Source organism: Dicentrarchus labrax, unplaced genomic scaffold (assembly GCF_905237075.1).
Source record: "Dicentrarchus labrax unplaced genomic scaffold, dlabrax2021, whole genome shotgun sequence".
Lineage (NCBI taxonomy): Eukaryota > Metazoa > Chordata > Actinopteri > Moronidae > Dicentrarchus > Dicentrarchus labrax.
The window spans coordinates 23,142,697-23,158,944 of record NW_026136705.1 but is presented as its reverse complement, the minus strand read 5'-3'; the positions used below and the strand labels follow the sequence as shown (position 1 = coordinate 23,158,944).

General features: G+C 38.7%; 1 protein-coding gene across 3 annotated transcripts in view; it reads left to right on the top strand.

The window, feature by feature from the left end:
• The first annotated feature begins 4,674 nt into the window (after positions 1 to 4,674).
• p4ha2 (procollagen-proline, 2-oxoglutarate 4-dioxygenase (proline 4-hydroxylase), alpha polypeptide 2) overlaps positions 4,675 to 16,248 on the top strand; it is a 29,097-nt gene continuing 17,523 nt past the window's right edge. For 2 of the 3 annotated variants that reach the window (XM_051401701.1, XM_051401703.1), the window contains exons 1-4: positions 4,675 to 4,818; positions 12,127 to 12,232; positions 13,806 to 13,902; positions 15,564 to 15,715. In XM_051401701.1, the coding sequence (XP_051257661.1) occupies positions 12,145 to 12,232; positions 13,806 to 13,902; positions 15,564 to 15,715 (337 nt within the window). In that variant the 5' untranslated portion in view covers positions 4,675 to 4,818; positions 12,127 to 12,144. Of the gene's footprint in view, positions 4,819 to 4,990; positions 5,011 to 12,126; positions 12,233 to 13,805; positions 13,903 to 15,563; positions 15,716 to 16,248 lie in introns of those variants that run through there. The other variant, XM_051401702.1, reaches the window with a different exon arrangement.

The window sequence follows — 16,248 nt, the reverse complement described above, 5'->3', positions numbered from 1 at the left end:
ATCAAGCTAACTTAACACAATACATTCCTGTGATTTCTAAAGGTATCAGATGTCATGCACCACCCATTTAGGTGTCCAACCACCCTAAAACAAATGTGAGGGATTACTTCTAAATAGTATTTGACACTTTGTCTCTTCTGTCCCGAGGGGGCTCATTTTGTCTGTGCTGACAGACAGCTCATGTAACCCAATCCTCAGGTACTGCCGCCGCCCCTGACTCATTACTCAGCACTGGAGCTACACACACACACACACACACACACACACACACACACACACACACACACACACACACACAGACCACAAGAAAATGCGCCATGTGTGCTTCACAAAAATGTTAATGCTTTATTTGAATCCACTAACAGTTTAAAGACATCTTGTAACAAAAAGTTGCATCTTTACCTGATAGAAGAGAAACACACACTCATGGGAACGCTCCCTCTCACACAGCAGACTGCATGAACCCTCCTTTGTGTTTTTAACGTCTTTTTTTCTGCCTCATTACCTGGCTTGAGTCACTGGACCAGACACACACACACACACTGAATTGTTTTCTCTGTGTCTCACTGTGTTGTTTAAACTCCCACCAGGGTGGAATAAATGGCACACAGGCTGGAGTCACTGTCAAGTCCCTAAGCTCAGCTGATGAGGTTTGATTAAAGCGGCTGAAACCCCAAACCTGCTCCGTATGTGTTCACTTTCAATCAATCAGGCTCGGCTAGTACAGAGAGATGACATGCATAACAACTCACATACACGTGTGCAACATTGTCTCTCTTGTGTGTGTCCTCCTTAAATCATTTCTGCAAAACAAGGGAGCATCTTTGACCTTGCAACCTTTCCGATGCACGACTTACCAGCCAGAGCCAAGCACAGGATGAGGTTTAACCTAAGGAAGCCCTTGAAACATCTGGAAAACCTTAACCTCCACTAAATGAATGGGTAGAGGTAGATGCTTGGTTTTCTGTAGTCATTTTGTCATTGTGAAACACTCACAAAATGAGATACCGCTGATTCCACGTGGAGCCAAAAAACATATTTTGTGCACTGACGTCACATTCGCTAAACAATGTCAACAACGCTATATTTCAAATATGGATGACACATTCCTCAAAATTGTTTTACTGTTTGTTTTTCTTCTCTCTGATTGGTTTATGTGTGTCGGGATGTGTGACATGCCAAACATTCAGTTCTCTGTGTGTTATTACTAAATCATAGTCTCACAGAGTTTTTTGTTTTTTTTTAGCACAAAGCTTCTGCTCAGGTGTGAAAATGACCTGATGGTTGATGTGTTATTCCTCAACCTTGACAGCACGGCAAGCAAAATACCTTTGTGTTTAGCTAACAGAGTCACCCTGTTGTGTCAACAAGGCCAGATTTATGATGATTATTCTGCATTATTGTGCCGCTTGTGGGAAAGGTGGCTTTCTACAACTACAGATGTGCATACAAACAAACAAACAGATAAGTGACAGATAATGTGAGACATTGAGGATTTATACAACATTGAATGTTATCAGTGTGTGAAAGGTGCAATGGGCAAAGAGTGACACCTGTTGACCAAAGCATAAACATCAACAATTTGCAGGTCACTTTTTTGTATTTTGTAAGCCAGGTGTTCCCACACCTTTTGGCTTTTTGACTGTTTTACTGTTAAAGGTGGGGTTACTCATTCTGGAGACAGATGATTGATACTTACGTTTCATTGCCAGTCATCAAATATCAATGCTTTGGGTTATGTTAAATGGGAAACAGCGAGCAACACAACAGGTTGTGTTCATGGTGGTGCTCAAAGTTTGGTTACCGAAAACATATTTGACAATTTAGGATTGAGATTCAGCAATTAACTATCTTTCTCCAGAATGACTGACCCCACCTTTAATGAGTGATTCTTCCTGCTAAGATTGTTTTAATCTTGTTTCCTGATGCCCAAAGACCAAAAGAGAATGTGAAAAGCAAACGTACATTGATACTGCAGAAAGAGTATTTTTCTAGTCTTCTATCTTGCGACCATTCAGATTTATCTTGGGACCCCTTTAGGGGACTCTCATTCACGTGTAGTGGATTAAAGAGAGCTTGTTTTGCTGATCTCACACGTCATTCAAACTACACCCAGTTAAAAGTCAGGCATAAAATTCCTCTAAAGCATTATCCAATAAATCAACAAAGGTTTTCTGGCTGTCACTGAGCAACTTGGCACCACTTTAATGGCAAAGGTAATGCCTTGATTTTGAAAGTGTTTGTCTTTTATCCATTGGACACTGCTGACACTCAGTGGACATTAGTGAACAGTGCAGCTACATTGTTCCTCAGCAGTTTAAATCACAGGGTAAAAAAAATCATAACGTCATACTGGTAAAGGTAAAGGACCCTTAAATTGTTTCCAACACTGTCCAATAAGTAAATGTGTAAATGTGATTGTGAAGATACTTTTAAAATGGCTTGATTTAAGTCTGAAACAATTTCTTCAATTCTACATTTTGACCTGGCATTTTTTTGTCTTAAATTTATGGTGCAAATATTTCTGTATGTACATTAGTCATCTACGTGTTTAAGACATGGTGACAACATTAAGACCATAAAATAATTTATTTCACCATAGATAGTTTGTCAGTTAGTTAGTTATTGCGTCATGCGCATACAAATGCCCAGCATACAGCGACTTAAAAAACACCCATAATACAGCTGGCTCTGCATGTAAAACGTATTATGTTTTTAGCAGCTAATGTGAACAATTTGGATCCAAACTCTGTTGTATTTAAGCTGGGGTCCCAAACAGAAGTGATGCTTTATTTTCTATAGCAGACCTCTGAAACATGTTTTCTGTTCAAAATCATGTCCGTAAGCAATTCTCATAAAATTATGAAAAGGTTGATGAAACAATGTTAAATAGGTCTGACACATGCTGCTATTTATATCAGCAGTGTCTGCCCTTTTACTTAAATACAGTTTGCTTTCTCTCCTCCCCTGTGAGTAATGATGAGTAGGAAATCACAGAGAGAGAGAGGGGGGAAGTAAATGTGAGCGAAGAATCTGTGTCAGATGAACATGGCTGTACCCAAGAGTTTTATTCACTTGATATCCTTATAATAGCCTCTAACGTCCCCATTTATCAGGGATAATAACTACAAATCAATAGAAACATTTCAGAATGCTGATTAAAATGAATCATCATCACTCTGTAATGATTTGTATCTGTGTAGCTGCTGGTTGAATTTACATGTATCGGTTGTGGGAGGGGGCTCTTTTGTTCGCTCACAGTGACATCTGCTGTACAAACCACATTACAAGTATTAACATACACAAGATTTTCATCAATATAAATCTATGGATTATATGTCTTATCAGAAATCAGATACACCTATTTTATAAGCGTACATTATGATGTTTTTAAAATAAATAAATAAATTAATATACTTAATGATAATATAATATCATAATAAAAATGTCTCTCGGACAAAAAAAAAAGAAAATGAAAAGCTGAATTATTCCTCTCCTCCCATATTATCATCTTAAATATACTGTTATTCACTGTAGAGACAATGCAAGTATCTGTGCTGCAATCACAAGGAGTGTTTCATCAGATATGCCTCTGCCTGCCACATGTTTATCACTACCAAAGCATTTTATCCCTCCTTACAGTCCTACTGCCTGTGATTAAGATATCTTAAATCTTTTATTTGGGATGGCCTTAATAAAGTCTCTCATTGACTTCACTTGCACATACCCTACAGAGACATCAGACACAGGGACAGAAACAGAACCACAGAAACTTCAAGAACAGCAGATAATTGAAAAGCCATGTCCAAATGTTTTTTTCCAGATGGCGTTGAGTCGAACCAGAGAACAAGCTCTGGAAACCCAGATCCGAACTGTAAACGTGACGGATCGCATGGATTACGTTACCGTAAATACTCTAAAAGATCAAACTGTAAAGCGAAGCAGGCTTTTGAATGTACCATTATTTGTTTTCTGCAAAGGGACTTTTATTGATAACACTACATCATATTTGGAGACTGGGAATCAAATGCAATACTAAGATTGTTGTCTGTCGGTCACACATACACTTTCACTGGATGCTGTAAAATTCTCAGGATTTAGCCGAACCCCCCCTTTCAGACACACTGGCATATGGTTGCAGTGGAAAATATGTCTACTTTTAACTCAAATCATCATGACTGTCAATTGCTGCTATAGAGATTATACTGCAATATCCGAATTCTTCATCATTACTGGCACTCTGTTACCTTTGGCTGGTAACAGTGATGGAAATATTTACTCAAGTAGGGTAATATTTTACTTTTTACTCATTTAGTTACAGCTTTAATTATTTTGCAGTTTCAGATCGTACATGAAAAAAACGTGCTGCATTATATACAATTAGTCCCTCAACCAGGTGATACGTTTAAATGCTTCTTACATGTTCACGCTTCAATAATATTGCAGTAATCTAGTATATATTCTATATATGTATATGTTATTTCAACAAATAAAATTATAGTATAACGGGACTTCAACACCCCTTTTCTCTAAAAAAATAAATATTTAGCCATTTTTTCTGAGTACGAGAAGTCGATTGTCCAACCTGAAGGTCAGAAATCAGAGTTTACGAGGTGCACTTGAAAGCAACGCATTAAATTCGACTAAGAATGTCCCTGCGCGTCTACTCGAAGGATTAAGTTCAGCCCTGCAGGAGGTTCTGTACGTGGCAGCGACTAAAAACCCCTCTCTGTCCTACTCATAACCCCTGGGTGCCAAGTGAAACTGCGTCCACATTGCAAAGTGTGACAGCGTTCCTTAAAACCCACGAGAATAAAGGTAAGACAACATTAAATACTGTATCTAATCGGCCACAGAGCTCATGTTATCATCTCTGAAAGGGGGCTGAATCGTTGAGCTCGCGTGCCTACCGAACATGCTGGGATGGTTGTCAATAACTGGGTCCAACAGGTTTTTTTTTTTTAGGGGGAACGCGTTAGCAGACACCCGAGACCCTGTTGTACCAAGAAGGTAAAGCAGCGGCGACTCGTTATTTCATTAAGGTCTGTGTTTATGTCCGACATGTTGGTCACAATGTAACGTAAGACTCTGCGAGGCAGTCGGGTGTCAATGTTTCACAGCTGAAGTGGAGAAAGTTTTTTGAAACTTTCTCGCAGAGCATCTCAGACGGTGTCGCTTACATGACATTGTTTACTACGCACATTATTTAAAAGCGGGAAGTGACAGTGTCTTTTTAATTGTGGCGCAGTGTTAGTAACCCACGACACAGGCTGCAGGACGGTCGCGCGACCCTCGGAGTTGGAGTTGTTGGGAATTTCTAGAAACAACTGGGCTGACGTCACCGGGACGGCTACTCTCCAGCTGGAGATGATGAGCAGACTCGGCAGCAGAGTTTCCAGTCCTCCTCTGCTGCTCAGAGCTAACTACAGTTCACACAAAAAAGACAGGCATTTTGTAGTTTTTTCTTAAAGAGTTGGTTTACCAAAAAAGAAATTGTTCTTCTAACAAAGAAAAAGTCCCAATAAGTGTGAGGTCTGTGGATTATCCAGAGTAATTGGGGAAAGCTGTCTTTGGAAAGAAATGTTTTTATAAAAGTACAATTATTACTTCTGTGAGATCCAAAGGCAAAATCTGAAATCTCAGAGATGCGTATTTTCAAAACCTGGGGAAAACAAAATGTTTGCATGGCTATATACCGAAATAGGTGAATAAGAAATATATATATATTTCTTATTCCCAACCAACAATTCAATTTTTTTGAGTAATCTGCAGATTTTTTTCTTGTTTAATCATTTGTTTCAGATACAAGGAAACAATTTAACATGGCATTCAGACAAGGGGTAGTAAACTATTACCAGATTGCTGTGTTGCAAACAGATTAGTCTCTTCTTGGTAGAAAAGCTCATTTATACCACAGGGTCACTATTTACAGAGTGGGACTGATTTTAAACCATGTATTAACAAAAATCCCAATTTCTCAGAATCACGATTTCCTAAAACCCAACCCTGCGTCTTCAAATGAATCCTAGACTGATTAATCAGCCGATGTATCGCCTGGTGTTAGCTTACTGTAGACGTACGGCATCGGTTTATAACTCAACAGATAAGTAACAAGAAAGTGTGGAACAGAAGTGCCAATCTAGGTAGAAGCACTGTCAACTTTAAATAGTTAGTCCACCAGAGAGCACTGACAAGTAGATTTGTACGCTGTAAAATATCCCACACAGCATGTATGTTGGTCACAATTTAAAAAAAGAAAAAAATTGAAGGGATCTATATCAAGATTGTTGCCTCAAAAATCCTGTAGTGGTCAGGATATACTTTAAGATTCCTGTTTTGTCTGACAAATTATCTAAAACTCAAAGTTTACTGGAACATTGGACAAAGAAAAAAATAACTTTTTGAAATTTTACTCGAAGATTTACTAAAATGACGGAACAACTATCGAAATAGTTTATTGAATTAAAATAATTTTCTGTTGATAACTACCAATCGACTAATTGTATATGCTCTTGAACCGACCTTTAATTTGAGTAAATTCAAAGTAGCTCCTTGGATTCAAAAGGTTAGGTCGTAGATACAAAGCTCCAAAAGAGAACACATTTGCTTTGTCCATCCCTTGGCAAATAGCCCTAAATGTCACTGTACACCCAGTCCTAGTATAATAGGTTGTAGGCCTGCCAGGTGAGTGATGCCCTGCAGTGATTTCTATGCAGTACAATGGCAATAGTTGAAGCAGCCACTGAATTGTGTATAAATGTAAGGCAACAAATGGAGGGATGCCATGGATCTGTGAGCAGTAATTGGGCTGTAAGGCAGGTGACATGCACGCTTCGGTAGATGATGTCTTGCTAGATAAAGCTGAAAAACGGAACAGCTTTATTAAGTTATGGGAGTCTCTGTCTGATGATCTAGCCGTTTCTATGTCTGTCTCCTTTCCCTTGTGTAAGCTCCAGCCAGTGTCCACATCTGGTGTCTTTTTATCATACATATTGAAGCGGTGCTAAGTGCCTGGGTAATACATTTTATTCAACATTTGTGTCTGTTTTATTAAACATTATCTGTGGTTGCATACCAGAAAAGGCTATTGGGAGTGGATGGTGCACAGAAAAAAACTTTGTTTGGGCTTTATGATGTAAACTAATGCATTCAACTTTGAGCCTGTTTGTCTCTTTATTTTAATACAAGGTTTAAAATGAGCCAAGCTCTATAAACAGTGACCGAGGGATATGAATGAGCTCTTCTATCAGGCGGAGATGAATATGATTGCAGCACAGCAGTCTGGTAATACTATCCTAGGGCTACCAGCTGCCACTTTAGGATGTTTAGTCACTTTTAGGGGCAGGGGAGAGCATTTAGTCATGATTGTCTCTCAAGGTAAAATAGATCTAGCCCATTTTTAGCTGCAATATGGCTGCAGATGTTTTTTTTCCCCAGCTCTCATTGCATCTGAAACAAATTTGCCTTAATGTCAACCACATATGGTCAGCAGAAATGTTGGACTAGGACTTTGAAAACATGTTAACCCTTTTTCATAGCTCTTTTTGCTAGAGCTAGATGCTGTCTAGTTTACAGGGTCAGCTAAACTATATCGGAAATGCTCATTTCCTTTGTCACAGAGCATGGAGAGACTAAATCCCGATGTAAGAAGTATTTTTGTTCGTCAGCCGATGTTGCAAAATTTCCTCAGAACTAGAAACTCCCTCGATCCATCATGTGTTGATAAGTGGAAGTGAAAGTCAAAGCGAATTATTGTTCCCTTAGTTTGACTCGACTGTGTTCAGAGTGAACTCTGTTGTTCACTGCTGTTACTAAGCAACTGTTCAGGACATCTGTTCACTTATCAGCATTCCTGTCAAAGGACTGAGGATAGTCTAATTGAGGAGGAAACTGTGTAAACTGAAATGCACAGAGCGGCAGAAATGAAGTTTCAAGTTTGAATCTGAATTTGTTTTCTTTGTTAGATGAGAGAGTTCAATCTCCTTGAGTGTGACAGGCAGGGATTGTCTGAGCATGTTCACAGCCTGTGGATACTGTGTGTACATGCACATACTCTAGCACGCATGTATCACCCTGCACGCATGTGTGTCAGCATGATTATGTCTGTCTGTCGTATTTTGGCTATGCCTGTGTGTGGGAGATATGCACCAGTCTTGCTTACTGATTAACATCAGTCAGAAAAATACCTGTTTAGCATCAACCATTCTTTGTCTCTTTCACACTACAGCACAAAATGCGAACTGCCACTGTACCTCTGTAGATGTGATTCTGAAAGGCCAGTTTAGCTTGAAGAACACCCTTAACTACTGAAGGCTTTAAAAAGAGTTTGGATAGGTCTTTTGCAACAATATTGAACTATTGCTCCAGTTGTCTTGACAACACTCTGCTACTCCATTGAGCTGCAGTTCTTTTTGGCGTCGCTCTTGTTTGGATTTCTTATTAATTTATACTATACTCAAACAGCCCTTCAAAAAGGATGAGAAAGATCAGTGTTATCGTAAATCAGGTTTTAGAAATAGAATTTATCCTGTCATTTTACATATGTTTTAATCTTCTTTCCCACAAAACTTAAAAAGATGCATATTTTATTAACTTCCTAAATTGACACTTGTGTGAAATAAGACAGCTGTTGCTCAGAACAGCCAGGTTTTTATTTCTGCAGATTTGTTGTCCGGCAGAAAGGAAGAATGAGATGACTACAGATGTTGAACATCTCGCTGTCTGAGTAAGCGTTGGCTCCTAGGAAACCCCTGCCCCATTGCAGACCTTGGATCCCGACTGTTTTGCCAGAGAGTGTGTTACTTTGGTTTCTTATCTCTCTCATAGAGCCACACCTCCCATGTAAACAGCAAAAGTCTGGAGAATCTTGAAGCCAACAGTAAGCTACAGAGGAGTTCCTGTGGTTTGCTGTCATCATTAAATCCAGGCACATTTTGCCAGAGCATTACACCAATAATCACTTGTAAACCAATGGAGGAACAAAAGTTGGTTGTCAGTTAAAATGTCTGTTAAGGTGAAAACAAGAAGCCTTGCAGACCAGACCAGAATTATTTTAAGGCATACTGGATCAACCTTTAACTCCTCAGAGTCAGAACTGTGCATCAAATACATCTGAAGTACTATGCTGCACATTGATGAGCAATAAATAGGCCCTGTGTTTAGCTGACTGACCTGGCTTCTAGCTGCCAGGCTCAGGAATGTTTTGCAGGCTGTCTCATAGCAAGAACAAAGCTTGTGAGATGTTGAAGAAAGTGTTTGCACAGCAAATCAAAAAACCTGCAAGCTGATATAAGCATTTATTTTTTTTGCTGACCCCTATTTTATTTTGAGGAAAGGGTAAATGGATGGTTGCCTTATAGCTTTATTTAATTCATAAAACACAGCACAGGTCTGCAGCATTGGAAGATGTGTTGCATGGTAGGGGTCTATGTTGAAAATACAGCTGTCTGGTCCTGTCCTCGCATGATCTTTTCGAATGATACCCTGTCCTCAGTGCTATTCCCCACGTTTGCCAGAAATGCCAGGGGATGGTCAGGACTCGTGAGTGTGGGGTAGTAAATGTTACAGGCCTCTTTCCAGGAATGTGACATGGATGTTACAGCCTGCAACAACAGGCAAGACTGTGTTTGGCCCGGGTAATCGCACAGGCTGTAAATTACAAGGAGAAAGATTTGGCCCTTTCATTTGCAGTTTAGGACTGTGGTAATAGTTATCTGGGCTGGCACTCACTACGTAAACCAACAGCCCTCCCAGGTAAAACACTAGAAGCTCAGTACTAGTAAAGATCCATTTGAGAGATTTGAGAGTTCTTGCACTATGCTGAAATGAAATCTGTGGTGTTATTTGTGTTGCACACAGGTGAGGTCTCAAAATATTTCACACAAACGGATGCAAATGTTATTCATCTTTTGTTTTTTAGGCAAGGCTTTGGGACTCACAGTGGTCTGCTCTCATGTTCACCCAAGCCAACTGACCACAAGGATCATGCATGCATAACAAATATGTGTTTAGTCATTTCAAATAATCATGTTAGGTTAAACTTATTCAATGGACATGGCATAGGAGCTGTTCCATTTTTGTAACATTATTTTTTGTGTCAAATCCATTGACACATCCATTTGACCAACAGGTATAGTTTTTTATATAAAAGGAGTATTCCTGACACAGCCAGAAGAACCTTCAATTCATTCAGTATCTCTGGGAGAGGAGGCTCGATTTCATTTCAAATGTAGGAGAGTAGCAGAGTATGTAGGCATGTTTGGAGACAAGTTAGGACAGCTCTACTCGTAATGGAAGAGACAGAATTACTATGTGGAGAAAACTGATAAAATGCTTTTACTCCCAACCCAAAACCACCAAATATGTGTTACTCTGGGAATTGTATTTGATATAGTAGTAAGTAAGTAACTGTAAATGCTAAAACAAGGCTAAAGAAAACTGTAAACTTTTAGCTTTAACTTTCACCTAAAGGATTAGTAACAACAAGTTTATTTATATTTATATATATATTTTTTTTTTAAAAGCCATTTCACAGCCTTTCATCAATAACACCTAATGTTGGTTAGTACCATATGGCATGGCATGTTTGCCTCATTAAAAGGATCCATTTGTCACACTCACAAATAATCCAACGTCTACCTTCCATCATGTTTGTTTAAAAAATGACTTTGTTGTGACTTCTTTTAGCAACTCAAGTATTTAACTAGTATTTTGTCAGCAGGTGTCATGTAAGTTTTTTTTTTTTTTTTTTACACCTGAAGCAGATCCATCACCAAGTAATTACTTACAACACTTACAGTTACTGTGCCAATTTTCTGCTTCAGAACGTCCGTCTGTAAGCCTTTGATTAGATGGTGGTGCAGACAGAAGTATGTGTATGTGTGCTTACATTTGAAGGTATGGATGTATGTTAATGCTTTACTCAGGCAACAGTAAACAGTCATCACTGAGAAGTAATTTGGTGAAGTGGAGAAAGTGGAGCAGTATCACTTTTCATTTAAACAATCCCCATGAAGCTGGTCTCAGTGCTGGAATGGGAACAGAGAGTCTGCCAAGGGTGATACGCCTTTGTTTAGTCCTGCTGTTTCTACTTCAGCTCTGTTGTCAGATCTATCTGAAAGCCTACACAACTCATAATGCTTTGCCCTGGATAAGGTTTATTTTAATAGGACAAATATTAGTAGGGGAAATGTGACAATGTCTGACAAGAAAATCATAATAAACCTAGAAACAATAAGCTTTACATAGCTGTTTGAACTGGAACAGCTTAATAACAATAATCTTACTTAATGTTTAGTGTATATTCGCTCTGTTTTTTACTTTTAATTATGCAAATTGTAGGGCTACAACTAATATTATTTTATGTTGTTGATTAAACTGCCAGTTATTTTCCTAATTGCTTACTCTTCATCAGAAAAAAAAGAATTGTACTGGATAACTTACTTGGTCACATTGAACTCACGATTAGAGCAAAGAAAAGGGAAATGAACATACTGACCTTCACATTGGACTTCATGATTTTATAATATGCATGTTGTTCCTATGGTTGCATCTGCAATGGGAAAATAACAGATATACACAATATATTTTGTAGATAAAGAATGTTTTATTGCTGTAAAACACTGTTCTTTTTTCCACATTGTCCTTTTTTAATGAGAACTGGGCATTGAGGATATTATGACGGCATGCCTCCCAGCAGGGATTAGTGACTCATTTACAGGAAACACACTGGAAACTTTGAATATTGTCAGACCATCATGTAGTTCAGTGCGGAAACACAGCATCATTGCATAAACTATTGACTCTGACTATGAGGGTAATGCCAACTGCAAGTTTATTTATGTGTGGTTTAAGAATTAGAGGGCCCATTTGTGATAGAAATAAATATGAAAGCACAGCACAATGCCCATTTTTGATGAACACAGTATTAAATGGGGGAACAGATGGAGTTTTAAATGGTGTTCCATAGTTTAATAGAGTTGGGCACAATTTGTTCAATAACCTTGTGAAGAATAACAGAACAGTGTGTAACAGTGTTTTGCTACACAGGAGTATTTTGCTACATGAAAATGATCTTGGACTGTGTAAATCTGTTGTGACATGATGTGATTATATTTGTCCTTCCAGGTTATTGAAAGAGACAGAATGAGGAGGTCCCTGTCTTACATCCTCTGGGCTCTCCTCTGGTGCTGCTGCTGCAGGACAACGCAGGCAGAGATCTTCACGTCCATTAGTAGGTTTAAAGAGCTATGTGGACTTTTTCCTCCCTCACCATTTTTGTTAGATTAAAATCTCCAGCTTTCATTTGATCCATTGCAAGAGTTTCTGGACTCAGTTTGCCACCAAATCCCCTTTAATACATTATTTATTTACATGTTAAAATAGACATTAAGGCTAATATTTTGTTATTATTGTGTATATTGGCCTCAGAAGGCTGTTAATACAGTACAGCACAGTAAAACCCTAAATATACAGTAGGCATGGATACATATTGTCACATTTTTAGGCCTCCAAGTGTTGTCTTGTTAACTAATATAGACTAAGACCTTTTACCTCTATATGTAGCTACAACCTGTCCATACCTACAACCTACCAATTGTGTCACCTTTACCTGAATTGGGCATAGAGCTCAATGCTATTTTGATAAAGAATACAATAATTTATTCCTGATTGAAGTAAGGCTCACCTAGTGTATTACTCATAATCCAAACCTTGAATCTTTGGCCATAATAACAAAAAGTGTGGTACATGGTACAACATGGTCATATGACTCTTTAAAAAAACTGCAGTACAGTTTAACTAGGACATTTAATATTGGTAATCAGTTACACTAAAGCTTGTCTGACTCGAATGAATAGGAGCACCACATTTAGAAGAGAAAAGAGTTCGGAGCTCAGGAATGCATGTCTTTCCTTTGCCATAACAAATGGTTTTAGATGGAGGAAGTGGCAAGGAAGCCACTAAAGTCTGAGTTTATTTTGAAGCACTCTGAATAACTTTTAAGAGAAATAATTGTGGTCCACTGATTCCTTAAAACAAAGTCAGACACATTCAGCATGATTTCTGCAGGTGAAATTAAGGTCTCTTGACCCCAAATCAGAAGAAACAACAAACAACTCCCTTGCAAAATCCCCCATAAACAGTTAATTTGCCTTTTTATGCAATTACCTTTCTTTATCTAATATGTGAGAAGAGGATCCCTGATTTACAAAAGCCTTCTTATATACAGTATGCAACACATGACTCAGAAGGCTGCATCTCAGGAGATAAACACTTAAAACTGTCATTTAAATCACATTGATTTACGACATTTGGCTGGTCAGTTATGTTGGTTGCTTGCAAAGACAATGAACGTGTTTCATTATTCCTCTTCCCTGGCAGCCCCTGTGAATTAATCATGGCTGACTGTTTCCATGGAATTGTTTACTATGCATGCTACACCCCAATCGTCCCCTCAAAGGCTCATGGATGAACACCCCCACTGTAGTTTGCTGAGTAATTCTATGCAATCAAAGGCCCACAGATTGTGGCTTAGGATTTATTTTTGGTATGCGGCAAGCAGTGTTTCCGTCTTTTAAAGCTAAGCACAACAGAGGTGAAAGTTGTAAAAGTTGCCAGTTCTAGCAACTCTTTTAGTTTTCAATAAGAAACAGGTAGATGTGTTAAGGAAATACAAAATCTGCAAATAACCTGAATTCGTAAGTAGCTTTTTGTCAAAGGGGAAATTAAAAGAGAATGCACCCTTTTAATGGTGCTGATTTTATCTTCAGTGACACCTCTCACTCATCTACAATATCTGTCTGCAGGCCAAATGACAGATCTGATCTACACAGAAAAAGAGTTGGTCCAGTCTCTGAGGGAATACATAAAAGCAGAGGAGTCCAAGCTTGCTGCTGTCAAAAGGTACATTCACACCCTGTGACTGTAGACTGTGTACTGTACTTGAGTACTACATTGAGGTCATTGTACTTTACTTGACTATTTCCAATTTTTGCTACTTTATACTTCACTACGTTTCAGAGGGAAATATTGTACTTTAGTTATCTGACAGTTACAATTACTAGTTACTTTTTAATTAAAGGGGAATTTGGCAACTATTTCAACTTAATAAACCCGTTTAGAAATCATTTGGATGGTTAAATGGTCTGTTCCGGTGTTAATGGTGGCTTTCCCCGCTCCCCCTAGCGTCCCCAGGCGGAAAACCAAACTTGCAACTTTGGGACTACCGTCCCGTTAAATTGGAAATAGGACGTATCGTGAGAAGCAAGAACGAGCGAGAAACACAAACTGCTTTATGGCAATTCCACATAAACGCACACACCCCCCTCAATACAGGTCAGCCACGCCGGCTATAAGAACAAGCGACGATGAATGTATTACCCACCTCGGTAGACATTGCTCCACACGAAAAAGTTGCCCGGCAACCAATGCACATCAGCAGCGGTAGAAAGGGGGAGGAGGGTGCCGCAAGTGAGTTTTTTTATGACAGTGTTTTGGAATATACGTCCCAGAGCCATAGGGGGAGCTCGTTGAGAAAACATGCGACGACAAAAGTGAAACCAACGAAGAAATGGCTAGAGTTGCCAAGTTCCCCTTTAAAGATTTTACATTAAAAAAATGTGCAGTACACGATGCATTTTTGGCTTGTGACCCCTTATAAAAAGCGGTGTCTTAGTAGTTCTACCAAAGAGACATTTCCCCACTAAACTTCTCAAATGGTTTCATTTAAATAACTGTTTGAGGCCCAAAAGAAGTAAAACAAAGGCACAGCAACAAAAAGAGAACTATAACAAAAATTGAAGAATTAATATACATTTGCATCACTGGGCTAAACAAAATGTAAATGCATTAAAATATGGAAGTCACTTGTACTTTTGACTTAAGTATAGTGCTGATAATACTTGGATTCCTTTTCAGGACTTGTACTTGTCATGGAGTAGTTTTACAATGTTGTGTTGGTACTTTTACTTAAGTACAGTACTGGCTGCTATGAGGACCCAATTTCCCTTTGGAGATTAATAAAGTCTATCTATCTATCTATCTATCTATCTATCTATCTATCTATCTATCTATCTATCTATCTATCTATCTATCTATCTATCTATCTGTCTATCTGTCTATCTGTCTGTGACAATGACTTGTTAGTTTCTCACTAGCTCTTCATTGCTATCCATATTATGCTTCATTTGTGTTATGCAGTGACAGATCTACCATTGTAGTAGTCCAAAAAATATCCCTCCTTGTGGATTAAGGCATTAAAACACTCTGATACATATTATAAATATTAGCAATATCTGTTCCATCAACAGTAAACAGAACTAACAAATTAAATATATCTGTTGCTTCAACAAGGATATCTGTTAATATTAACAGTCCTTTAACCATTTAGTGGTTACAACTGTTGTTGCCCTGCTCAGTGTTTCTCCCTTGTATTACCCCTCCATGTTCAGGGATGTAATGTTTTTATTTCATTTGTACAGTACGTTCTACGTAGTGTAACACAACCATAGTCACTTTTCTGTCAACACATCCTCACCAGACATTTCCACTTTGTCTGTCTTCAGCTGGGCCAACAAACTTGACGCTCTGACCAGATTGTCCACCTCTGACCCAGAAGGATACCTGGCCCACCCAGTAAATGCCTACAAACTGATGAAGAGACTCAACACAGAGTGGACTGAACTGGAGAGTCTTGTCCTTCAGAACCCCTCTGATGGTAAGGATAGGAGAAAAAGAAGGAGGGAAGGAAGGAGGATGAGTGTTGCCCAAGAGTGGTGTGATTTTGCTTCGTTTGGAGCATTGATGTTCTCTATGAGATTTGTTGTCATACATATGCTTTATTTGTGTAATACGGACTCAAGGAGTATCTGTGAGTCTGTGTTTCTTGGCCACATGCAGCTATGGGTCTGTTACCTGACTAAGAGTATACTGACATTTGCTGCGATAACAAGCACATTGTACTTGCCTGTGTGCAACAGCTCAGAACAAAACTTACCAAGAAACTTGCATTATTTTCATCTAGACTTGTTCCTTTTTCATCTTTCTCTCTGCATTAGTAGTGATATGACTGGAAATTTTGCGCAAGATGAAATAGTTTCAAACACATCAGCTACATCTTTGTCAATTTAACAACAAGGCTAACAAGCCTCACAATAGGATCTGTTTGCCTTCATTCTTGCCTTTCCATCGACATTGTATGCATTGATAAGGCCTAAATATCTCTTCACATAATGCATCTGAAAGGCAGCA